Source organism: Macaca nemestrina, chromosome 1 (assembly GCF_043159975.1).
Source record: "Macaca nemestrina isolate mMacNem1 chromosome 1, mMacNem.hap1, whole genome shotgun sequence".
NCBI lineage: Eukaryota > Metazoa > Chordata > Mammalia > Primates > Cercopithecidae > Macaca > Macaca nemestrina.
Genome location: NC_092125.1, coordinates 65,206,981 through 65,231,533, shown reverse-complemented (window position 1 = coordinate 65,231,533; position 24,553 = coordinate 65,206,981). Strand labels below are relative to the sequence as shown.

Genomic DNA, 24,553 nt, shown 5'->3' with positions numbered 1-24,553 from the left:
AACATCTAGGTCTCAGCATCCAGATAATACCCAGAACACAGGGCCAAGACTCCTACAACCTAAAACCTGGTTTCAATTCAACAGCGAATTCTTACTTGATTCCTTAAAGCCTCAGTTTCCTCTCCTAAGAGAAGAGTGTAGAAGTACCAGATGGTGCTCTGGCAGATAGAAAAGATCTTTTTGTGATGTTAAACATGTCTATTTCTCTCTTTCATTACCCAAAACACCCCTCCCCAACAAAACACACACACACATACACACAACACAAAAGGTGAAGAGGAGATGATATGTAGGGGTGTTACCAACCAGAATATTGGCAGCAATGACATCAGGATCATCACAGACAGATTCCACAAAGAATACCTGGCCATGGAGAGAAGGCAGTGATGAACACGTCAAAAATGCCAGGCTGTGAATTAAGAGCACATGCTCATCTACCCCACCCAGCCACTACATCTCCCAGGATTTTCTTCATGAAAGTGGCCTTCAAGTCCTCCTCATAGCTCTCACCACATCCCCTGGGCCTCAAACATACAGGCTAAAGGTCTGAGAAAGGACCTGAATGAAAACACTCCAGGATGGGGGAATGCTCTGAGGGAAGAGATTCAGATATCCCATCCTGTCCTCACCCACTACAGTCAGAGATCCATGCCCATAGCCTGACTCCCCACCTCTGCTTATCCCTTTTCCTCCAGCATGGAGTCAGATCCTACCTTGAAGGAATTCTGTTCAGCAAAGTTCAAAATCATGTCCCTCCTCTCCCGGGTTGTATTGGTGGCATCAAACACCTGTGAAGAAAGCACGCAAGGTAAATGAGCAGGAACAGAGAAATGGAACCCCACCAGGGCAGACTCAAGGTAGGGCTGGGTAGCCAGGCTGCTGCAAGGGTGGGGACCAGAAAGAAGAAGTAGATAAAGCTTACCGCAATCTGACCATTCTCCTCAGTGAGATATGCCTTAACATCTTCCAGCGCCACCAGAGCACACTGTCTGCCATGAGAGCAAATGAAACCAGCAAGGAGAGCTAAGCTCAAACATAGTCAGAGACACAAACATTCCGGTGGCTACAGGAGTCACATCCTGCCCACTTAGTTTCCCACTGTTCAAAACCTTTCTCTAACTAGATCTTTCCACTTTCTCACTGAGGGTTTTCATACCATCCTACAACCCCTTCCTGCCCCTGCCCCAGTGCACAGATCTTAGCCCTCTTTAGACTTCTCCTACAAGCACACAGGTATCGCTGTGAACCCTGTTCTGCTGACCACCCAAGCCCAGGGTCACTTGCCCATCAGGTAACTTCCATTTCACTTCCCCATAAGATATTTAGTGAGATGAAACCAAACCCTGTCACACCAAGTCTCACGACAGCCAAGAAAGAGCTGACCTGGAGATCAGGCCTTAAACAAGACTCACTTGCGGATCTTCATGGCCTCCTCATTGTCATGCCGAAAGAAGTCGTAGGACTTATAGGACTTGACTGCTTCACGCCGATACACCCCAAGATTAAACACTGTGGAAGACACCCAAATCCTTCAGCAGCCAAACAATATGATGGCCCCACCAAACGGGACCTGTTTCTTGATCTAATGTCAGAGTGGCCAAGGGGATGAAAAAAGCAGCAGCATGGTAGGTTGGAAACAATATCAGATTAAGAGTCAAAGAGTTGGGTTCAAGTCCTGACTTTCTAGACCTTGGACAAGTCTTAAGCTGTCTGAGGTTTCAATTTCCTCAGGCACTCTGTCTATCTCACAGAGACACTGCTAGGGTTATATAAGATGATGTCCACATAAGGCCTCTGAAAATGTACAGCCCTAAGCTCATCTAAATCTTAACAGTCCTATCAAAGGCATTCCCTCAAAACTAGGCCAATCCACCCACGCCAGGAGGAGACAAGTCTGGGAATAGAGAATAACTCCAGTAAACCAGAAAGCAACTGCTATTTCTGCCAGAAGCACCCTATAGCATTGATGCCAGGAAGAAGAAGTCCCCTGGAGACCTGTGAGGCCCAGGAACTAATAATTTCCTTTCCTAGGGAATGAGCCACACCTACCTTTGGTGGGCACTCCAATCCAGTTGAGGTAGCGTGTTAGTTTCTTAGACACGTAGGTTTTACCCCGGGCTGGCAAACCAATCATAACGATGAGAGTCGGGGAGTTGGTCATGTAGGAGGCCCATGCTAGAAGGAAATGAAACAACATAAAACGAAATGACTAAGGTTTTCTGGTGTTTGTTTTTTTGAGACGGAGTCTTGCTCTGTCGCCAGGCTGGAGTACAGCGGCGTGATCTCAGCTCACTGCAACCTCTGCCTCCCAGGTCAAGAGATTCTCCCCCCTCAGCCTCCTGAATACCTTGGACTACGGGCACCCGCCACCATGCCCAGCTAATTTTTGTATTTTCAGTAGAGACGGGGTTTCATCATGTTGGCCAGGATGGTCTCAATTTCTTGACCTCGTGATCCACCCACCTTAGCCTCCCAAAGTGCCGGGATTACAGGCCTGAGCCACCACGCCCCGCTGGGGCCTAGTAAGGTTTATACACTGAGCTACGAACTTCATAGTCATAATCTCATTTTATCTCCATAAACCTGTGGAGCAAAGATTCAGCAAGTCTGAGAAGACAAATAAGGCGATATCAGGCAGGCCTCCTGAAATAGAGTTAAAAGGTTATGCAGGCTTCCAGAAAATGCCCAAACCAACACACATCTTTCCCACATGTCTGAGGTCTTCACTGAAGTACCCAAGGCAGAAAGAGGAAAAAAAGTGGCAAGGATAAGAAAGAAAATAACCATGCTGGAGCCAGACATGACAGCTCATGCCTGTAATGCCATCTATTTGGGAGGCTGAGGTGGGAGGATCACTTGAGGCCAGGAGTTCAAGATAAGCCTGGGCAACATAGAGACAGCCTTGTCTCTTCAAATATAAATATATAAATAAATATATATAATTATATATTGTATTATATATATATTTATATTAAAATATATTAATATGTTATATATTTATATATCAATATATTAATATTTGTATATAAATATATTTATATATAAATATATATATATCACTTAGCCACATGTGGGAGTGTACACCTATAGTTCCAGCTACTCAGGAGGATTGCTTGAGCTCAGGAGTTCAAGGTTGCAGTGAGCCATGATCACGTCACTGCACTCCAGCCTGGGCAACAGAGCAAGACTTCATTTCAACAAAAGAAAGAAAAGTAATAATGACATCATCCTTAACGTAAGAATGCCTAGAAATATAAAAATGATATAGCTGTGAAGGAAGGTCTAATGCTTACAGATTCTACCAGTGCAGAACTGAGCTGGCTCCTATAATAGGTCCAACAGAGTTTCTGTCTCCAGGATCCCACTCATCCCTTCAGAACCATGGGTAAGAATTAGCTTGCCCACTGCAAAAAGCCTTGCCTCAAGCTGTTTTGGCCTTTTCACTCAGGCCATGAGCTCCTCTTTAAGCCAGAATTTCTAAACCATAGTGAGATTGAGTTGGCAAAGCCTACTTGATACACATTCTGAATAGACCTCAGGAAGCTTCAGGGTAGAGCCAGCCCACATAGGGCATCAGGGCCAATCTGCCACCATGGCCCATGTAAAAGCAAGACAATTGAGAAGCATTAACAGTCCTCAGTCTACCCTTCCTTAGTAAATTAACTTACTTCAGGAATGCTCATTTGCAGCGATAAGTCTCACTGGACAGGCAGGGCAAACTAGATGTTCAGGGGACAGGTGACTTGTCTAGGGACACATAATGAATCAAGGGTATAGCTGGCACTAGAACACAGATCTTGTGCTTCCTTGCAGCTTTTCTCCATAAAAAGAGGTTCCTCATCACTTTGCTCACAGGGGCTGGCTCCTCCTGGCCCATCTTGCTGCAGAGGAGAGGTGGGAGAAGGACCTGCACTGCTGCCGGCCACTGTCCGGGGGCCAAAAACCACACTGAGGTCATCTGGGACAGCTCAGGCTCTGCCGGCTCCAATGAGGGAAGGCCCTGCACAGGATGGGGGGAAAAGGAAGAAACACCTTCACCTCCCACTTCCCACCACTGCTTCCCAGAAGGTGCCCTGCAAGTTGCGGCTGCCCCTCTGCCTGGTACTAAGGGACCTTGTAAGATTAAGAAACAGTTCTGTAAAATGGAGGTACTGGATGGGAAACACAACTTTCATTTTTTGAGAAATAAATGTAGAAAGATCTCAGTGGAGAAGTGGGAGGAGGGGCCCCGGTAGAGAACCAACCTCGGAAGGAAAAGAGTTTCCTAAGGGCGTTTGGCAAGAAGTACTCAGAGTGACCCTAGTGGTGAGGAGGAATAAGTGGAGGCCCAGACCTGGGGTCAGAGGGCTTGGCTTTTAGTCCTTTACCCACTGTACACACGGAAAATTCCTGAGTCTCAGCAGGAGCCCCTCCAAGGGAGGTAAAGGAGCAACGTAAGTGATTTTCATCTCTGTTCAAATAGGGAGCTCAAAGGCAGGCAAACTGTACCCTGAAGCCTCGGCTGGCATTAATCCCTAATCACTGGCCCCTAACAGGCAGATAGCCTCTGCATGGGATCAGCTGTCTCAGGTTTAAGTAGTAAAATCCCCTGAGTCTTCACTTTCACCAGCTCAGCTCAACGCCTGCTCTCAATCTCCCATGATTTGGCTCATTACCTGCACTTCTAGGCCTGCTTTGTCCGTACCTTCCAGCCCATTAGGCACATCCCCCAAAGGTCCTATTACCCTCCCAAAGCTTAAAATGAACCGATACTTGGGAGCTGCTCTGAAGGCAACCAGGGAACCAGCTGCTCTCTGTTTACCCATGTGGACAAAGAATGCTAAGAACAACAACAACAAAAAAAAACCGTATCCACCTGGGACCTCCCAAGAGCCCTCCAGCAACGCACCTCTCGCCTCTGTCCAGAACACATTTATACACACCTGCTACAACCAGGGCTTCTCATTTTCTGGAGTACAAAACTAAACCACACTTCCTATCTCAAATTACCACACTGGCAATAGTAGGAACATTCTGTCCTGCCTGTTAAAAACACAAAACCACCTCCCACTACCACCTGATTAATTTCAGAGACAATGTAACCCATCTCTTGATATACATTGGAAAACTGTTTCATCCTGAAATTCTCTTCTACCTTCTTTAAGCCAGGTTTAACTCCTTTTCTCAAACTTAAATTCATTTTCCTTTCATAATGAAGGGGTGGCCTGCCCCTCCACACCTATGGGCGTTTCTTATCAGGTGGGCATTTCTCCACAGATGGGAGGAGAGACTGAGAAAAGAAAGAGACACATAACAGTCTGATCTCTCTTTTCCCCACATATAAACTTGCTTAGATAAAATGAAGACTTGAGGGTGAGCGGGCGCGGTGGCTCACGCCTGTAATGAACACTTTGGGAAGTCAAGGTGGGTGGATCGCCTGAACCCAGGAGTCTGAGACCAGCCTTGGCAACATGGTGAAACCCTGTCTCTACTAAAAATACAAAATTAGCCAGTCTATAACCCAGTCTCAAAATAAATTAATTAATTTTTTTAAAAAAGATGGACAAAAAAAAAAAAAGAAATGAGGACTTGATAACTTCCCTCATGTAAATGGAAAAACTCAAGCCTGGAGAAATTAAGAGCTTTGCCCATGGTCCCACAATAGACAGTCAAGGTCAGGGCTCTGACCAGTCTCCTGATCTCATGACTGCCCATTCAGTCCCAGCTGCCAGCTCCTGTGCCTCATGTCAGCACTTGACAAAGGTACCTTCATGGTAAACACAACTTGCTCTCCATTCTAATCCTGAAGGATGGCCTGGGAGAGCAATGGTTCCCAGCCTTTTCAGTACCCAGGTTCTCTTCTTTTATTGGCTCTAAAGAGGCCTAATATTTAGAAATATGCTGCCCATAAAGCATGTTTCATTAGTGATATTTTATCTTTATTCATCAGAAGTCAGAACTGCTGATTATCTCCTGCTGGTTGACAGGCATGAAATAACCAAGTTCATATAACTATGGTCAAACACTAAGAAAGATGATGTTTCAGTTAACCACTATGGCTATAGTTGATGCTGCCCAATTTCCATCAAATATCGTGAAATACTGAAAACAGCTTACAATATAGAACTTTTCAGGAAAGCAAATTAGTAATACTGATGAACACTTCCAATGTGTCTATCTTTCCTATCATTTCTGTAGGAAAAGTTGCTGGCACAAATGTGCAAAGGTGTACGTGTAAGAATGGTCACTGCAGCACTCTTTGTGATGATGAAAAACTGGAAACAATTTAAATGCCTATGCGTGGAAAGCTGGCATATCCATACAATGCAGAATGAGGTAAATCTGGATTTATCAACGTTAAAAGGATGTCCACAAGACAGTAACTTGTTTAAAAAAAAAATGAACAATATGAAACTACCTTTATTAATAGGATATACAGAATAAGATGTCTAAAAGAAACAAACTTGGAAGAGACAGGAGTTTTTTACTTTTCACTTTCTAAATCCTTTCTGTTATTTGAATTTATGAACATACGTTGCTTTTGTATTTAGGAAAAGGTACATGGAAGAACTTGTCTGTTCCAGAACTACTCAAAAAAAAAAAATTAAAGAAAAAAAAGCATGTAGATTTCCCCATTTCTGCTTTTTAAAATTTATTGATTGATTTATTTTTTTCTGAGACAGTCTCGCTCTGTTGCCCAGGCTGGAATGCAGTGGTGTGATCTCGGTTCACTGCAAGTTCCTCCTCCCAGGTTCACGCCATTCTCCTGCCTCAGCCTCCTGAGTAGCTGGGACTACAGGCGCCCGCCACCATGCCCAGCTAATTTATATATATATATATATATATATATATTTTTTTTTTAGTAGAGATGGGGTTTCACCATGTTAGCCAGGATGGTCTTGATCTCCTGACCTCATGATCTGCCCGCCTCAGCCTCCCAAAATGCTGGGATTACAGGTGTGAGTCACCGTGCCAGGCCTTCCATTTCTGCTTTCATAAGCCCTGAAACCAGTCCTCTGAGCACCTTAAAGGCACCTCGGCCAGTAGCCCCTCTTCACCCCATCCCAAGAGCAGTTGAAGTCCCAGCAATGCTCCTTCGGAGGTTTTGGCTCCCTAAAGTCATTCTTCAGCCCTGAAATCCTCAAGCCCAGTCACTTCCCGGAGTCAAAATTAGCCAACACAGGTGTAATGAGCAGCAAGGGGACAACGGTTAAGCTATTAATAAAGCAGCTACTGATGTGAACACTAAGCAGCCAGGGGAACCAGCTCCAAAGTACAGCTCCATAGCAGAGGAAAAAGAAGTAAGTTAACACATATACTCATAACTTTATTTTCTCCTTTGACTATGTCTGCAACAGTCTCACAGCCCAACTGTGACGTGAGGAGAGAATGAGGTAAATAAATCACAGTGGCTTTAGGAAACCTTCTTCTTCTTAGAGAAGAAAAAGGCATTTAGAGAAACTAGAGCTTGCAAAAAGAGATCAGAGCCCAGAGCAGGAATTAGAGTCTAGAAGACAGGAAAGAAACCAGGGATTACTGCTTCCTTGACTAATTGAAAGCCCTCAAGGCAGATGAACTACTAGAGTTAGGAAAGCAGGTAGAACAGATTCCTACCATGGAGAAAAAAGCAAATTAGAAGGACTGACACAATTATCGACTCTGACCCCCAGCCCCCAGCTTTCTTTTGGATCAAGCACCCTAGTAACACGAGTGTACCTCCCTGTAAGGGGTGCATCCCAGATCCCCAAATCTGGGTTACAATATTGTCAAACAAAAGAAGGAAACATTTTTTACTGAAAAACTAATTCTTCACTGGTCTCTTTTAAATAGTGAGCTTCCAATACAGCATTTGAGTATGATTCAATATAAACATTTCAGGAATAAATACAACAGGCAGATTGAGTCACCTGTGAAAAATAGCACACATTGGCTATATGCTCAACACTCTTCTGAGTGCCTTCCTACATTTAGTCATTTAATCCTCACATCACTTTTGGGGGAGATATTGTCAGTATCTCCACTTTTAAAAGGAGTAAACTGAGGCATGGAGAGGATAAGCAACTTGTTTAAGAGCTAAGAAGTCATAAACCCAGGATTCAAACTCAGGCAGTCTGACTCCAGAGGCTACACTCAAACATCATGCTATACTAGTTATTTCTCATGGGGTATTCTGCCCTTAGCACCTGGCTTCTTGACCTGGCAGAGAAAAGAGACCCTAATTGTAGACCCTAACTCTGCCAACCCCAGTATCATGTCCAGCCAGCTGCTTCTGTCCAGCAGGCTCCATGGGTGCTAGGTGAAGAGAGATTATCATTGTCAATCAAAAAAGTGACAAGGGCATGACATCAAGGTCGAGGCTCTGGGAAAAGCTTTGAACATGAGATGATTCCTGGTCTCATGCTGGTCGACTGTTTCCACCTGCTGACATATATATAACTGACTTGACTAATGGTTATATATACATATATATATATGTATCTCCACTGATGTGAGAAGAACTGACAGGATTCCACAGGAAAAGTGCCATCCAGAAGCAGAGGCAAGAGTTAGCATTCCTTGAAGTTCCCCAAAATATATGGGGAACAGAGTCCCAGACCTTTTGGGGAGCTATGCAGCCTATAATGACGCTTAGAAATACAGATGCATGGGGACAGGAAATGATGCTTCATCTCCTCGCAAACCCTCCTGCTGTCTCTATCTAAAAGACAAGCATGGAAATGCTCAGGTGAAAGCTATCCTCAAAAAAAATGAACCTACAGGGAAAATAGTTTACAAAGTACAAAGCCTAAACCTGTGAGAAAGTAAGATGCCCAAGACACTGTGAGAAGCCAAGTGTCAGGGCTCATTCCCCTGAGGCCTGAAAGAATGAAGCCAAACAGCACTGGCTCCCATCTGTAATTTCTACAATGAGCAGCACTCTCCCAAAATTTAGCCCAACAGATAAAGCTGGTAACATTACCAGCTCTAAGTAATTCCTGCACCTGCAACTGTGTCTTACTCATTGTGTGTACAATAATGTTTGTTCTAACTTCCATCAGCAAGCCAGTGTGCAAATGTCCCAGGAGACAGAGATTCAGTTAAAGAAAGCAGTAAGAAACTGCTGGACTACACCAGTAGTCTAGCCCCAAGAACAGACATTTCGCTAAGTCTACTTGTTTTAGACAGGACATTCCACCCTGGAGACTTTGTATTAAATTTCCATGTCAAAGAATTATTTATCACTCCCACCAAGCAGTAGAGTCTAGGATTATAACTATATTCCCAAGATAAAATGCTGAGAGAGAGCAGTCCCTCCTCTCTGCCAGAACTCACAACATTTCTTCTCTGACATTCGAAGATTTGGGGTTTTAGTTTCATAGCTGTTGTTGTTCTGTTCTGAGACAGATGCCCCAGACATGGCAGCTCTTCAGATGTCTGAAAGAGAGAAGTAGAATGTAAAAAAGGGAAGGGGAAGAAGGAAGACATAACTTAAAAGAAAACTCAGTGCATTGGATCCGTGTGGTATAAGTAAAAGCACCCTGGGCCAAGAGTCAAGTTCAGTCTTGTTTCTCCCAATTAGCAGCTACTTCTCTAGCCCTGTTTCCTCACCTATAAAAAGAGTAGCGCTAGAACCTTACATTTATCTGCTGACTTACGAGTCTACATTTACAAACGTTATCTTCTTCAGTCCTTCCAATAATCTTGTAATTAGACAGATTTTGCTACCATTATTTCTTCTCCTCCTTTTACAGATTGAAAATTTGAGATTCATCGGATTAAGTGGCCTGCTCAAGGTTTCATGACCTCAGATTCTAGTTTTAAGAATCTGGGCAGAGTAGTGGCAGCAGTTGGGGTGGGGTGGGTTATGAATAGACCAAGTTCATTACCAAGAAAGTAACTCCAATCTAATGGTAGGGCTGTTTCGAAAAATGTGGGGCCGGGCACGGTGGCTCACTCCTGTAATCCCAATACTTTCGTAGGCTGAGGCGGGCGGATCACGAGGTCAAGAGATAGAGACCATCCTGGCCAACATGGTAAAACCTCGTTTCTACTAAAAATACAAAAATTAGCTGGGCGTGGTGGTGCGCGCCTGTAGTCCCAGCTACTCAGGAGGCTGAGGCAGAAGAATCGCTTGAACCCGGGAGGCGGAAGTTGCAGTTAGCCAAGGTCGCGCCACTGCACTCCAGCCTAGCGACAGAGCCAGACTCCGTCAAAAAAAAAAAAAAAAAGGAAAAATGAAAAAGAAAGAAAAGAAAAAAAGTGAGGGACGTGGGAAAATCTCCAACATATTCCCTGAAGGAAAAACAGTAACTGGACCTCAAGACAGCCCTAGCTAGCACGTCACTCATTTCTCCTCTGGTGCATTCTCAAGCCCTGCTCCGCACCCTCTCCCTAGTTACCTCCCGGGCTCAGTCTAAAGAACACCGGAGAGCTGAGGTGGTAAATGACTTCCCCAAGGTCACCTCGGGAAGAGGGGTAAGCCCTGATTCGAACTGGAGTGGGAAAGCCCTGAGCTCATGCCCCCAATTCAGACAACAGGGGGCTGGTGAGGACGGAAGGTCCTGCGCCTTCAAGAGCCTTACACGATTCCTTCACTGACCACACAAATCCTCCAACCCAAACACCGGCTCTGGCTCCCGGTCCCAGAATGTCCGCGCTCCCTGCCATGCCGGGCGACCAGTAGTACCTCGCCCCGCACTTCATCCAGGGGCACGCAGCCCCGGCATCCCGCCCCGCTAGACCCCACCCGGCGCTGCGCAACTGTGGCTCACCCTACGATCTCTCCTAAGATCCCTCCCTGCCTTGGCCCCGGCGCCTCCCCTGTAACACTACCGAACCGAGCCGACAGCTTGTGGCCGGGGCCGGCGCTACAGTAGCCGGCAAATCATGTGAGCCCGTCTGGCCCCGCCCCCTCGCGCGTAGGTCCTCACCTGGAGAGAATCATCCACCAATCGGGCGCCTGCAGGGCCCAGGGGGCGGGGCCGGGTCGCAATAGCCTACGCGGGCTCGGGAAGGCTGGTGTAAGTGGGAACCAGAGAGATCACAAGCACCCGAGTTTCCCAGTGCCGCGGAGCCTGGTGGCATTGTTGCTTGGTAACTAATAGGGCTGGGGGAGGGGTTAATAAAAAGCCTGGCTTTTTTCTGACTCTCGCGAGAGTGGACTATTCAGTAGGCGCCTTGAGAGGGGGTGTGCCCTTTGAGTGATGAGAAAATGCTGCAAAGATTAACGCTCTCATTACTGAATCCCAACAGAACCTCATTAGATCCATAAAAGGGAACGTAAGCTTTAAAGATGTTTTTGCTAGAATAAACTACCACAACACTTGAGCTAATTATGCCTTAGGGTGTATACATACCCCGTTCCACAGGTCAGACGCTGTAACCTAAGAAACTCAACCACTCTCATCGTTGAACCAGAAGCTTCCCTGGACCCACCCATACACCCCAGTGGAATTTTTTTTTTCTTTTTTTGAGATGGAGTTTTGCTCTTGTTGCCCAGGCTGGAGAGAAATGGCACGATCTTGGCTCACCGCAACCTTTGCCTCCCGGGTTCAAGCGATTCTCCAGCCTCCGAGTATCTAGGATTACAGGCATGCGCCACTACGCCCCCCTAATTTTGTATTTTTAGTAGAGACAGGATTTCTCCATATTGATGAGGCTGGTCTCGAACTTCTGACCTCGGGTGATTCACCCGCCTCGGCCTCCCAAAGTGCTGGGATTACAGGTGTGAGCCACCGCGCCCGGCCACCCCAGTGGACTTCTAACCGCTCCTACCTTCCCTCCTACCTACCTCCCAACTCAGGCTGTATCATCTGTTGTAGTGTCTTGAAGAACCAAGGAGGAAAATTGCACCAGCAGAAAAAAATTGAGTCATGAAAGATGTGAAAAGATAGAAACATTACATATCATTTATTCAGAAGCAAAGTCTTTTACAGTGGAGGTGAGTTTGGACCAAGTGAACTACACTTTTCATAGTTGCCCCAGCGGGCCCGTTTGATGCTTGATAAACACACTCTAGACAAGTGGGACTTGCTGTCTGGATACCGGCTGGATAAAGAACAATGAGTATAGATTTCTTGGAAAATAGACATATAAATTCAGGGATGTCTTTATTCCTCCTTCGCCTGGGAATTAAACTCATTCTTCCAAAAGTTCAAACAGTTATCTCCTCTTTGAGACTTTTTACAACTCCCAGAGTGCTCTAGTTGCCCTCTCTATGTCTATACAACTCTGTCTTTATTCTTTCAGCAAGTATTTGTTGAACATTTTTTATTTGCGATTCACAGTCCTGGGTGCTAGGCACACACGGTTGAAAAGGTACACATAATCTAGCATTATCACGTTGCTTTGAAATTCAGTGGCTGTGTGTCTCACACCCCACCCTGTCTCCCAACTGCAATCAATACTTGTTACAATGAAGGCAGGAATGAAGTCTTCATATTTGCATGCCCAGGAACTGAACTGGAATCTGATGACACGCACTACATGACTCCTCCTTACACTGCCACCACCTGAATGAGGCAGCTGCCCTGGGCCCAGATGCTGACCTCATACTGTGCTTTCTGATGTGGCAAATAGACGTTTTCAAGCAGTCCCAGGGAGGCAGAAAGGCCAGTCCTTTGGCCCCTGGAACCTCAATGAGTCAATGTTTAATGCAGCCACGAGTCTAGTCACAAGTATAATTGTTTTTGACTGGTCCTTTGACTCAGTGACCATTCCTGGCATTCGTTTGCGTTGTGAACTATGATTCTGTTTCTCCTAATGTAGTCTGGGTGTAGCGTGGAAGCCCCAATTTAATAATTTCCGACCTCACTAAGTGCAAGGTCACATTCCAAGCTCCAGAGCTTCATTAAGGAACTCCTTCCCCCGCCCTCTTTTCTTAAGCATATATGCTACCGACGCGGAGGGCACCTCACTCGCTCTACAAGTAGCAAGACCCGTTGTCCTTTAGGAATACGGAGGTTTACATCTTCGTTCTGAGGGTGGGGGAAAAATCAGTTGTCACTTTAAAAGAGTTCGCGCTTAAGGCAGAAGCCGCGCCGAAGCGTCGCGAGAACTGTAACAACCCGCAACTTCTCGCGATGTTTGGCCCCGCTAAAGGTCGCCATTTTGGAGTCCACCCGGCGCCTGGTTGCCCCGGCGGCATCGCTCAACCGGCTGCCGGGACCAAAGCTGGTCCCGCGGGTGTCTGGCCTGTGGGCAGCCGGACCGACACGATGTGGCGGCTCCGCTGCAAGGCCAAGGACGGCACCCATGTTTTGCAGGGGCTGTCCAGCCGGACCCGGGTGCGGGAACTCCAGAGCCAAATTGCCGCCATCACCGGGATCGCCCCCGGCGGCCAGCGAATCCTTGTCGGATACCCTCCCGAGTGCCTGGATCTCAGCAATGGGGATACCATTCTGGAAGACTTGCCCATCCAATCTGGTAAGGAATCAGGGCAGGGGCCAGGGAAAGTCCCGGGAGGACGGAGAGGGGCGTGAGAGAGAACAGAACACTAGTCAAGGCAAGGTGGCTGTGGGTCGGCGGGGGACTTTGAGGCCAGGGGCGAGGATAGATCAAAGAACAGAGAACTCTGACGGGGGCCGGGGCAAGTGTCTAGCAACTCCTTGTCTTGACACAGGGTTGAAAGGGAACCCAAAGGCTTGAAGTCCCCCTTCCCCAATCCGCTTTCTGCTCGGCTTTGAAACTATCCCATTTTGTTTTCCGTCGGCGTCCACAAAAATATGAAGAAGTAGGGCCTATTTTCTCTGTCCTTATGTCTCTTTTCCCCTGTATCATCGATGAGATCTCAAGGATGCAGAATTTTTTTTTTCTTGGTTCATTTTTGCAATCTCCTTCATAGATACTTCGTTTGACAGGCATACTCATTTTCGAGTCAGCTTTTAAACACCCACTGAAAGCCCTTTCAATTTCTAACCAGTAGCAGTTATTTTTGTGCCATATCAAAACTTGAACATCAGTGTTTATAATTAAAAGCTTTCAGTTGCTGTATCAAGGACGCTGTGAACACTCAAGAATAGATAAGTTCCCAGAGAAGGAGACCCCCCTAGCGGCCTACTCTGTAGTGAGCACCTTCTGTAAAATACTGTATAAGGAAAGGAAATTTTCTTTTTGAAATGTATCTTTTTAGGTAAGCTTAAAGTTGTTTACTCCAGACCCCTTCACTAAATTGGGATGCAACCTGAAGTGTCTTTGTTCTTTGTTCTTTTTTCATCTTTATGAAAATTCAGTGAACAAAGATTGTTACTGGTAACTTATTTGCAAAGCTGTCTTCTCTTTAGTAACCCCAGTTTATGCTTTAACTCCTTCAGTTTGTAATTTACAGACTTGGCTAGTGAACACTCGGTTTCTTCTATAATTTCTCTGCAGATCGGGATTTGTTTTATTTTTAACAGGTGACATGCTGATCGTTGAAGAAGACCAAACCAGGCCCAAAAGTTCACCTGCATTTACTAAACGTGGTGCTTCTAGTTACGTCAGGGAAACTTTGCCTGTGCTTACCAGAACCGTGGTCCCAGCAGACAATTCTTGCCTCTTTACCAGTGTGTACTATGTCGTCGAAGGAGGAGTCTTGAATCCAGCTTGTGCCCCTGAGATGAGACGCCTCATAGCACAAATTGTAGCAAGCGATCCGGACTTCTATAGTGAGGCAATACTGGGAAAAACAAATCAAGAGTACTGTGACTGGATCAAAAGGGATGACACTTGGGGAGGAGCAATAGAGATATCGATTTTGTCCAAGTTTTACCAATGTGAAATATGTGTAGTGGATACACAGACAGTAAGAATTGATCGTTTTGGGGAAGATGCAGGATATACTAAAAGGGTTCTGCTTATTTATGATGGCATCCACTATGATCCACTTCAACGTAACTTCCCTGATCCAGATACACCTCCTCTGACCATTTTCTCCTCTAATGATGATATTGTTCTTGTACAAGCACTGGAATTAGCAGATGAAGCTAGAAGAAGGAGACAGTTTACTGATGTCAACCGCTTCACCCTGAGATGCATGGTATGTCAGAAAGGATTAACTGGACAAGCAGAAGCAAGGGAACATGCCAAGGAGACAGGCCATACCAACTTTGGAGAAGTGTGATCTATGCATGAATGAGGGTTGAAGTCTACTACCTCACAGATCCAGAAGGCTCTGGGTTTTCCAATAAGCTGTCATAACCCTAAAGAACAAAGGACACAATGCTTGAACCATCCTTTTGACTTAAAACCACTAAGACACTGAAATTCCTTGTTAAGATTAAAATTAGTGTGCAAGTTTACAGATGTGTGTCTACAGTGGTAAACTGTACATACATGCCTCTTTCTGCTGGAGTGACAGAATAGGTGATCCTTGCCACCTACTGACACTGACCTGAAGATTGAGATTGAGTATTATAAACTAGCACCCAGCAGCTTTAACTTGTAGAAGAAAGCATCACATTTTGGGTAATGTGGAAGGCCTCCTGTGAGTCCACTGGACATTTACCACAGTGTCTCCAGTAACCGAGTCTTTTTAAAAACTCTGAATCAGTTAAGTTTCTAAATTATGAATTGATTCATCAAATGAAGATACTCAGAATTGTCCAAACTGATTTTATATTGCAATTTGGTACACTTTATAAATGTGTGCTTAACCACTGATAAGTACATCACAAGCAATCTTTACAGGGATGAGTCTCATCCTTGAGAATGTTATCACAAAACAGGAACTGATTGTGCCCTGTTTAAGATCTCTAGTGTATAAAAAGTAGAATGTATGAGGGAAAAGGTGCCTGAGCAGCTTTCTGAAGCTTTAAAAGACCGTTGGCCTCGTGTTTTAATGCAATTCATGTACTGCTCTTTGTCACATTGGATAACATTTTAAAGTTAAGCAGGGTATTTTTTTAAATTGGAAATTCCTTGAAATTTGAGTCCTCAGTTTTTTCTTCATTTGCATAAAGATTTGTCTGGGGGGATTTAATTTTCTCAGCTTTTTGTTAAGAGCACTTCCTCCAAAAAATTTTTTTCAAGTAATAATGCTCTGCTTTGGGTTGGTTTTTGTAAGATTTTTTGCACACCTAAACAGTGTTTGCTTTTGTGCTAGCCTTATCCCTCCACTAAAGTTATTTTAAATAATTTCACATTTCTGCAAATTAGCACTTTGCTTGTCTGCAATCTGTTACTTTGATTTTTGAAGTTTTAAAGTAATTGGAGTAATACTGTTGAATGAATTTGTTTCACTTCCAAAATAGGAAAAATTGTAAATCCTTGCCTTATGCAGCTTTCTCAGAATTCTGCTTCTTCCTAATACTAGATGTGTAGCCATTTGCTTCGTGGACTAATCCGCAAGGCACACCCTCTAAAACTTAGCTTCACTACAAGATCTTCCAGATAAAGTTTTCTACCTCTTAATTATTCTGATCAGGGATGCTAAATTATAATTTGTTATGTATTATCTCATATAATGTGAAGAGGCTTAATGTTGTGAAGTTTTGTTATTTTGGTCTCATTTTTTATTAAGTATCTCACTTAGAAATTCAGTGGTATACTTTAAAGCACTTGGATCTTTTTCAGCATATCTTCCTAGCAAATGTTTTAAAATTAACATTTACTTTTAGCACTTCCACTTGGTGAAGGTGGCCATATAAAATTAAGGAACATTTGAACAATATAGGAGAAAAGTACTTTTAAGGGACAATTCACAAAGTATGTTTGAAATTGTCAGATGACATTTCTTGAGTACCTTTTGTGTGCATAGTTATTTTAGACAATATAAGCTGTTATGATCAGTATAACTTAAAAGTGTTTAGTTTTCTATTTTACTGAGCCTTAAAAATAGCACTGATAAACTTATGATACTTAATGTTTGGCAATCATAATATGTTCAAATTAATAGGATTGAAAATCTCCTCTCCACACCTGACTCTCATCTGGTCTAGATGAGAGTATCATCTAGACCAGATGATACTTGTATCTTTTTTATTTTGTATCTTTTTTGTATCTTTTTTATTTCTCCCAGAAAATATTAAATTTAAAACTGTAAATTAAGAATATACCACTAGATAACAATTATCAAATTGAGCTTTATGCATCGTTAGTCAGAATGCTTACCTTCCTTTCTTTGCTACTTCAGGAGACAAAGTTGACATTTGCTTACTGCAGCTTTAGATGTAGAAGTTTATTCATGCAACAAATATTTATTGAGTAATTTATACTGTGCCAGGCATGTTTTGATATGTTTCTGTTGTATGTTTTGATATGTTCCAACATAAGTTTCTGTCACTTTAAAATTCAGTATATATTTTCTACAGTGGGTAAATTTAACAAATGGAAAGGAAAATTAAACCCCTTCATTGTAAGTGCTTTGTTTACATATTAAGTGTCAAGTATTTATTCAGGGGATCTTATTTCATTCTATTTTATCTGTCATGTAGGTTGTCCATTTACCAGTTGGACACAGATACTCTGTCAAATTCCTTTCAAAAATGACTTTAATCTGCTGAAATTTAGCACTAGTACTTTAGTGTTCTGATCATGGAAAATTCAAGATGAAGCTTTATTTGCGGACCATCTGATTTAGTTATTGAGCATTAAAAACCTAAACCTTTCCTCATTCTAAACTCAAGCTTTAAAGCCTCACAGAATTTACAGGGGTTTTTTGTTGTTGTTGTTGTTGTTTGTTTTTTCATTTTTTACTGTGCTTATTAAACTCTTGAAATTAGTTATTAAAGGGAGTAAATTCTCATCTTGGGAATTTTGAAAATCTGTGGACTTACAACTTTCAGGAGGATTAAATGTCTTTAAGTTTTGTACTAGAGCAGAGTGAAATCCTTCTTCCTATTCATTCAATTTTTGCCTGCCATAGGGGAGGTTTTTTTTTTTTTTAATTAAAATGAGGACAGTTTATATCAGTGGCAAAGTGAATAAAGACCTCACTTTCCCACCCCACCCTTCTTCCTTTCTTTTACTCTTCTTTGGATTAAAGGTCAGGTGTAGTGCTATGAAGATTCACTCCTGAGTAAAGTGATTTCAGAAGCGAAAATTGAATATACCTGGAAATTTTGTGATGTGTTAGCCAAGCGAAGATATTAGTGTGTTACATCTTTTGCTAATGGTTTGTGGTTGATTTCTTCATTGTTTCCCATGAAATTAGCATAGTCAGGTAGTACCCTTGAAGCTTGACTGCTGGTCAGTTTGACCCTGTTTTTAACAACTAATGTAGTCATGCCACTTGATTATTCCATGAAGTCCCAGCAAAATAATAATCAGGAATTAACTAACATTATATTATCTATCTAATTTGTCTGTGGCCCCAAATGCCCATGCCTAACTTGCTTCTCCAGTTTATTCCTTCTGTGTAGGGATTAAAACGTGGGTGTTGCAAGTTGCCCTAAGCTAAACATAGTTTTCTTACATCTTTTTGAAAAAAAATGGAATGGGAAGTATGCAAGATTAAGCAACAGCGATTTTTTTTTTTTTTTTTTGACGAATCAGGTGACCTTCCTAAACATACTAAGAATTACGTTCTTTCATGTGTTAAGACACATTTAATTTGTTTGCAGCACTTTAACAAAAATATGGAATAAAAGTTTACATGTTGGCCCTCTAGGGATCTAATTAAGGACATTAAAGTACAATTCTTGAGCTACTATCCATCAGCTCTTCTTAATCAAAGATTGCCATCAGTATAGAGTGTATCTAATGGCACAGCATTCTGGTGTTTTGATAACAGTAGAACTCAATTTCAGTAACTATTAGGAGCATGGTCTGTGCTCTAGCATTAAAAATGTTATTATAATGTGAATATCTTGTATTCATTGTACAATGCAGTATTCAAAATTGTCCTTGTAGTGCAAAGATGACTGATAATTTCTAAAAGATTTGATCCTTAAAACTTGTTTGTTTCCAAGCAGACTTATTTTAAGGAAACTGATTTTTGAGTCAGAAGCCTTAAAAGTGTCATATACAAGTGACATCATTTTAAGTCCAAAGTGAAACACTCGATTTGAATAAGCTAGTTTTGTTATGAAGTGTTACAGTATTTCAGCACATGTCATTCAACATAAAAAGAATATTAAATGTCCCTGGTGTGGGAGAGTGTTTATTTTTCTCAAAATTAGCATTTTGCTTACAGTGCTTTGAATATTTGACTTAAAATTATTATTGATGTTGAATTGTAGGGTGCTGATTTAGGTCTTGATTCACATACATTTAAAGGAGGTTGGTAACCCCCTCATGGTAGAGTGAAGGGAGAAAAGGGCCAAGAGGACAAAGTACCACTGAAAAAGAAGACATTGTCAAATAGATGCATTCCTAGTCATGAATTATGCTTTTCCAAACATTTTTAAAGCAATGCCTTTGTGTCAACTCAACCCTTCCCCATTTCTTATCATAGAATATAGCATGGCCATAGGTGAAAAAGCTTGTCATTAAAGTATGAAACCATGAATTATAAGCATTTTGCCATGATGCCCTTTTATACTTATGTTTTTAAAAGTACTAACCAACATACAGGAGTTTAGGAATAGTGAAGATATAATTTGATTAAGTTGTAGGTAAACAGAAAGGATAATCTTAGGCTCAGAATTTCTACTGTGATTACGAGTCTACTTTATAAACTGGTATAGGCTATGTAATTAGCCCGTAAGTTACCTAAAGGACCAGGGGACCTAATTTTTATCAGTTTTCCAGTCACATTGGTGCCATTCAGGACTCCAGCTGTTTACAGGAAATATGTACTTAGCAGAGTAGTATTTTTCCTTGAAAAAAATTTAAATTCAGCCTAATTACAGAATGAATATGAATAGCTTGTGAAAAGGGTTAGAGAACAACAATATTCCTATAATTTCTGTATTAATTCAGTAGAGACAGGTTCCTGATGCAAAAATAAAACCACAAGACTGTCAAATTAGAGCTTTAGAATATGACTTGAAAAAATAGGGATGGGCAAAACAGCATAAGAAAATATTTTTTCTTAAGATGGACAGTGTTTTCTTGTTTTAAAAATGTTTTGCCTATTTGCCAGCATTTTTTGAAGTAATGCACTGCTGCTACCTGGAAGATGTCTAACTTCATTTTCTACAACTCTTACGTGATTTTGCCATTGTCATTAAGATGCATTGATTTTATTTATGAGGTGTATGACTTTGAATATCTAAATGCTGTATTAAGTGACTTGTTTCAAAGGAATAAATGAAGTGAAAACGTTGTTTTGAGTTTATTTTGGGATCAGGGCAGAGGGCCAGTGAACAGCTATTTTACTCAATATACATGTTATCAAAAGCTTACCGCATCTTTACCAAAATCTGCCTAATATCACCATTTAGGCAGACTCAGTGAATGAGATAGGAGAAACTAAGGTATTTCTCCTTAACGCCGAAAGGCATTTGAAATTCCCATTCATTGACTAAATTTTTTTCTAAATCAAATGCTGCAAGTTGTAATTCAATATTTGTTGCTGACAAATTGTCAATGTGGAAAGGCTTAATATTTCTTTTATAATAGACTGCAATCTTTGTGAACTTAATCTGTTTGAAAATAGCAACATCACTATGGTAGGGTTTATTTCATCTTTGGTAGTGTCAACATTTAAACATGTATTTGAAGCAACACTGTGGCTATTAGAATTGGCCAGAGTTCAGGTTCCCTACCTAAACGAAACTACTTACCCATTCTTTCACATTGAAAGCTTAAAAATTAAGGAAGTGGAACTAATAATATCTAATCAAATTGTACAGCAGCATAAAATATATCTCTGGGGGTCAGCATACATCCAACATAAGAATAAGTCAAGCCAAACCTCACATTACAAGGTTCATAAAGAATTGCTTGGGTTGTGTGATGGAAGCTTATTGAATAATTAATTGTGCCCATAAAGCAATACTTCTCAAAGTTGGTCATCACATTACCTGGGAACTTGTTAGAAATGCAAATGCTCAGAAGGAAATCAGAAATTGGTGAGACCCAACAATCAATTTTAATAAGCCCCCAGGCGATACTAATGCATGATTTAAAAAAAAAAAAAAAGTTTTGGAATCGTGCCTATCACTATGGTTGTTTAAATGAACCTTTAATCAACTTGCAAGAGATCTCTTATGGCTTATACCAGTTTTATGTCCTTAGCCTCATGCAATTCATTTTCACTAACCACTTATAGTCATTAAATTTACAGATAATGTAAAGCCAGAGAAGACTTATAGAACAATGAATGACAATTCAAAAATCTCAACAAGCCAAAATCGCCTAACATTGAATATTCCTAAATGTGAAGTCCTGCCCTTGAGTTCTAAACAATCCATTATGTGAATTCAGCATGAGGGAAAACCTGGCTTTATAGTTGTTTTGACAAAAGATGTAGCAATGGTACTTAATTCTAATTCTGATCCCAATAGAGTGCTATGGCTTAGGTTGCAAAAATAGCTACATCTTAGTACTTGAAAGAGCAGGAAAAGGAAGCAATAGTCTTTTTTTTTTTTTTTTTTTTTTTTTTTGAGACAGAGTGTTGCTGTGTCGCCCAGACTAGAGTGCTGTGGGGCAATCTCGGCTCACTGCAAGCTCCACCTCCTGGGTTCACACCATTTTCCAGCCTCAGCCTCCCAAGTCGCTGGGACTACAGGCGCCCGCCACCACACCCAGCTAATTTTTTGTATTTTTAGTAGAGATGGGGTTTCACCATGTTAGCCAGGATGGTCTTGATCTCCTGACCTCGTGAACCACCCGCCTCGGCCTCCCAAAGTGCTGGAATTACAGGTGTGAGCCACCGTGCCCAACCGCAATAGTCTTAATGTTGGTCATGTTGCATTGGAGGTTTGGATGTGGGTTTTACCTGTAAAATGTGGTGAAAAACAGGTTTGATGGCCATCGTGGAGGCTGACGAAATGAGGGGGGAAGAAAAAGAGATTGACATGATAGCTAACTTCAAATTTTGGGAAATGTATAAAAGATGAATTAGATTTATTCTCTGAGGTCCTAGAGGAAAGAACTCAGACTAAAAAAGGATGGATATTGTTGCAAAATAAACTTACGTTGAAAACCTAACAAGAATGAAAAGGGAAGCTATAATATTAAAAAAATAGTAATGGAGGTAGTCTTTTGCATAATGAGAAATAGTGCTAGAAGTCATTAGGTCCCTATCATCTTAAAAAAAAAAAATCTGTTTTACAGATGTTGGGGAGAATGTGGGGAAATAGGGATGTTTTACACTGTTGGTGGGAGTGTAAACTAGTTCAACAATTGTGGAATACAGTGTGGCGATTCTTCAAGGATCTAGAACTAGAAATACCATTTGACCAACAATCCCATTACTGGGTATATACCAAAAGGATTTAAATCATTCTACTATAAAGACACATGCACACATGTTTATTGCAGCACTATTCACAATAGCAAAGACTTGGAACCAACCCAAATGCCCATCAATGATAGATTGGATAAAGAAATGTGGCACATGTACACCATGGAATACTATGCAGCCATAAAAAAGAATGAGTTCATGTCCTTTGCAGGGACATGGATGAAGCTGGAAACCATCATTCTCAGCAAACTAACACAAGAACAGAAAACCAAACACCATGTGTTCTCACTCATAATTGGGAGTTGAACAATGAGAACATATGGGCACAGGAAGGGGAACATCACACACCGGGGCCTGTCAGGGGGTGGGGTGTAAGGGGAGGGATAGCATTAGGAGAAATAACTAATGTAGATGACGGGTTGATAGGTGCAGCAAACCACCATGGCACATGTATACCTATGTAACAAAATTGCACATTCTGCACATGTATCCCAGAACTTAAAGTATAATTTAAAAAAATATATATCTGGCCAGGTGCAGTGTCTCACGCCTGTAATCCCAGTTCTTTGGAAGGCCAAGGCAGGTGGATCACAAGGTCAGGAGATCGAGACCATCCTGGCTAATACGGTGAAACCCCATCTCTACTAAAAATACAAAAAATTAGCCGGGTGTTGTGGCGGGTGCCTGTAGTCCCAGCTACTCGGGAGACTGAGGCAGGAGAATGGCGTGCACCCAGGAGGCGGAGCTTGCAATGAGCCGAGATCGCCCCACTGCACTCCAGCCTGGGCAACAGAGCGAGATTCCATCTCAGAAAAAAAAAAAAAGCGTTTTAAATGCTAGTTATAACTACAAAAAGAAAAACTTTTTTTCTGTCCTCTTTACCATTCCATTAGAGCTTAGAAAAAGAGTGACTTGTGCTCTTAGTTATGTGGCGAAGGCTACAAAGCAGGACTTACGTATTTGGCAAAGTGTATAATTACTGGATGGGTAAGTATCTATGCTTATCTTACATCTCTAAGCCTGAATGAGACATTCAAGAACAGAAAAGCAGGCATTTCAAATATATTTTCTATTTTGTTTTGACTTGGATTATCTTTGTCTCTATTTTGTTTATAAATTTTGAGGATGTTTACCAGATGAAAACAAGGCACAAACATATTCCCCTAAGCTCACTGAAACTTTTATGATTTCCTCATAAAATGAATTCAAGAATTCCTAAGAAACTATTAATAGCTCTCAGAGAATGAATAGCCTTCTCTCTCTTTGCTTTAGCAGCTGCCACTCTTTTAACTTCTCTGCCCTTCTGACCTCCTAGAATTCCTTCCTTACACGAAGTGAAGTTTTCTTATCTTATTCCTATGGCATTTCTCTGTGTTCAATTGGAGGACTTCATTAGTGAATCCTGAGGTATTGGAGTAGATGTCATAATGACTTGGCCGTGTTCTAAAACCCTAAAGATGGCCCTGTTAAATCATACATTAAGCCAAAAAGCTATTAATCTGGAGCTGTTTGCAGTTGTTGCTGACTCAGGAGTCAGGTTTGAAATAATACCAAAGTTAAGTACAAAATGTAGACAAAATTATTCTCAATAACCCTTACCTATCTCACAGAGTGCATAGACATCACCATAACTTACGTAAGTCCAGCACAGCTAGTCCCCACGCCAGTGTTGGAAGAGTTCATTCTCACTCCCGTGGTGCAACTCTCTGAGGTCCCAACCTGCAGTGAGCGTGGCTCACTAGAGCACATTCATTGGTGGACCCTGAACTCCAATGCCTGTTCTCCTTGTTGTCTTAAGCTGTCAGAAGTACCACTCAGCCTCTCAGCATCTCAGACACTCATTTTGGAATAGACAAATGTCTCCAGAGGAAAAATGGCTGGCCTCAAATGTTGGACACAACACACCAGACTTCTGTCCTCACCTTGATCCAGGCCTGTGTCCTTAGTGCTGGCCAAATTCTTCACTATCTTTTTGGCTCTCCACTGCAAACGGCAGGAGAGTTTGTCTGAATTACCCAGTCCAGCATTCCTGGAAGTCGAAGTCATCAGCAGCACCTTTCCTATGATAATCAATAAACAACTACCATAAAATTGTGGGTTGTTTTTTTTTTTTTAAAAAGATGTAATCTTGGAAATATCAGGTATGAAACAAATGAGGTAATAATTTTTCTGTCAACAATGGAGGAAAGAAGGGTTTAGTAAGAATTTGTCAGGGTTTATTTAGAACTGTCCAATAGGAAAAGGCACTTTATCAAGTAACCGTGAATATTTTTCTAACACAGTTCATTTCCATTCTGTTGGATATTTATATTGAATTAAATAGAA

At 42.0% G+C, this 24,553-nt stretch overlaps 2 protein-coding genes across 16 annotated transcripts in view; one reads left to right on the top strand and one right to left on the bottom strand.

The window, feature by feature from the left end:
- LOC105484866 (6-phosphofructo-2-kinase/fructose-2,6-biphosphatase 2) overlaps nucleotides 1–24,553 on the bottom strand; it is a 45,655-nt gene that overhangs the window by 15,388 nt on the left and 5,714 nt on the right. For 9 of the 15 annotated variants that reach the window (XR_989255.3, XR_011613423.1, XR_011613424.1 and 6 more), the window contains exons 1-7: nucleotides 10,731–10,875; nucleotides 9,292–9,393; nucleotides 2,050–2,175; nucleotides 1,413–1,509; nucleotides 923–989; nucleotides 714–788; nucleotides 307–363 (exon numbers count right to left, since the gene is read on the bottom strand). Coding sequence is in view for 11 of the 15 variants with exons in the window: in XM_011746931.3 (XP_011745233.1) it covers nucleotides 307–363; nucleotides 714–788; nucleotides 923–989; nucleotides 1,413–1,509; nucleotides 2,050–2,175; nucleotides 9,292–9,376 (507 nt within the window). In the remaining 4 variants the exon portion in view is untranslated. The other 6 variants (XM_071079503.1, XM_071079496.1, XM_071079500.1 and 3 more) reach the window with 6 other exon arrangements.
- LOC105484867 (YOD1 deubiquitinase) lies at nucleotides 13,041–15,483 on the top strand. The gene is made up of 2 exons (XM_011746934.2): nucleotides 13,041–13,383; nucleotides 14,355–15,483. The coding sequence occupies exons 1-2, from the start codon at nucleotides 13,041–13,043 to the stop codon at nucleotides 15,056–15,058; spliced, it is 1,047 nt and encodes a 348-aa protein (XP_011745236.2). The 3' UTR covers nucleotides 15,059–15,483.

What these genes read in the sequence shown, in the direction of transcription:
- LOC105484867 (XM_011746934.2), top strand. Translation starts at nt 13,041, where the DNA reads ATGTTTGGCCCCGCTAAAGGTCGCCATTTTGGAGTCCACCCGGCGCCT. An exon ending in AGACTTGCCCATCCAATCTG is followed by an intron (nt 13,384 to 14,354) that starts GTAAGGAATCAG and finishes TATTTTTAACAG; the next exon opens with GTGACATGCTGATCGTTGAA.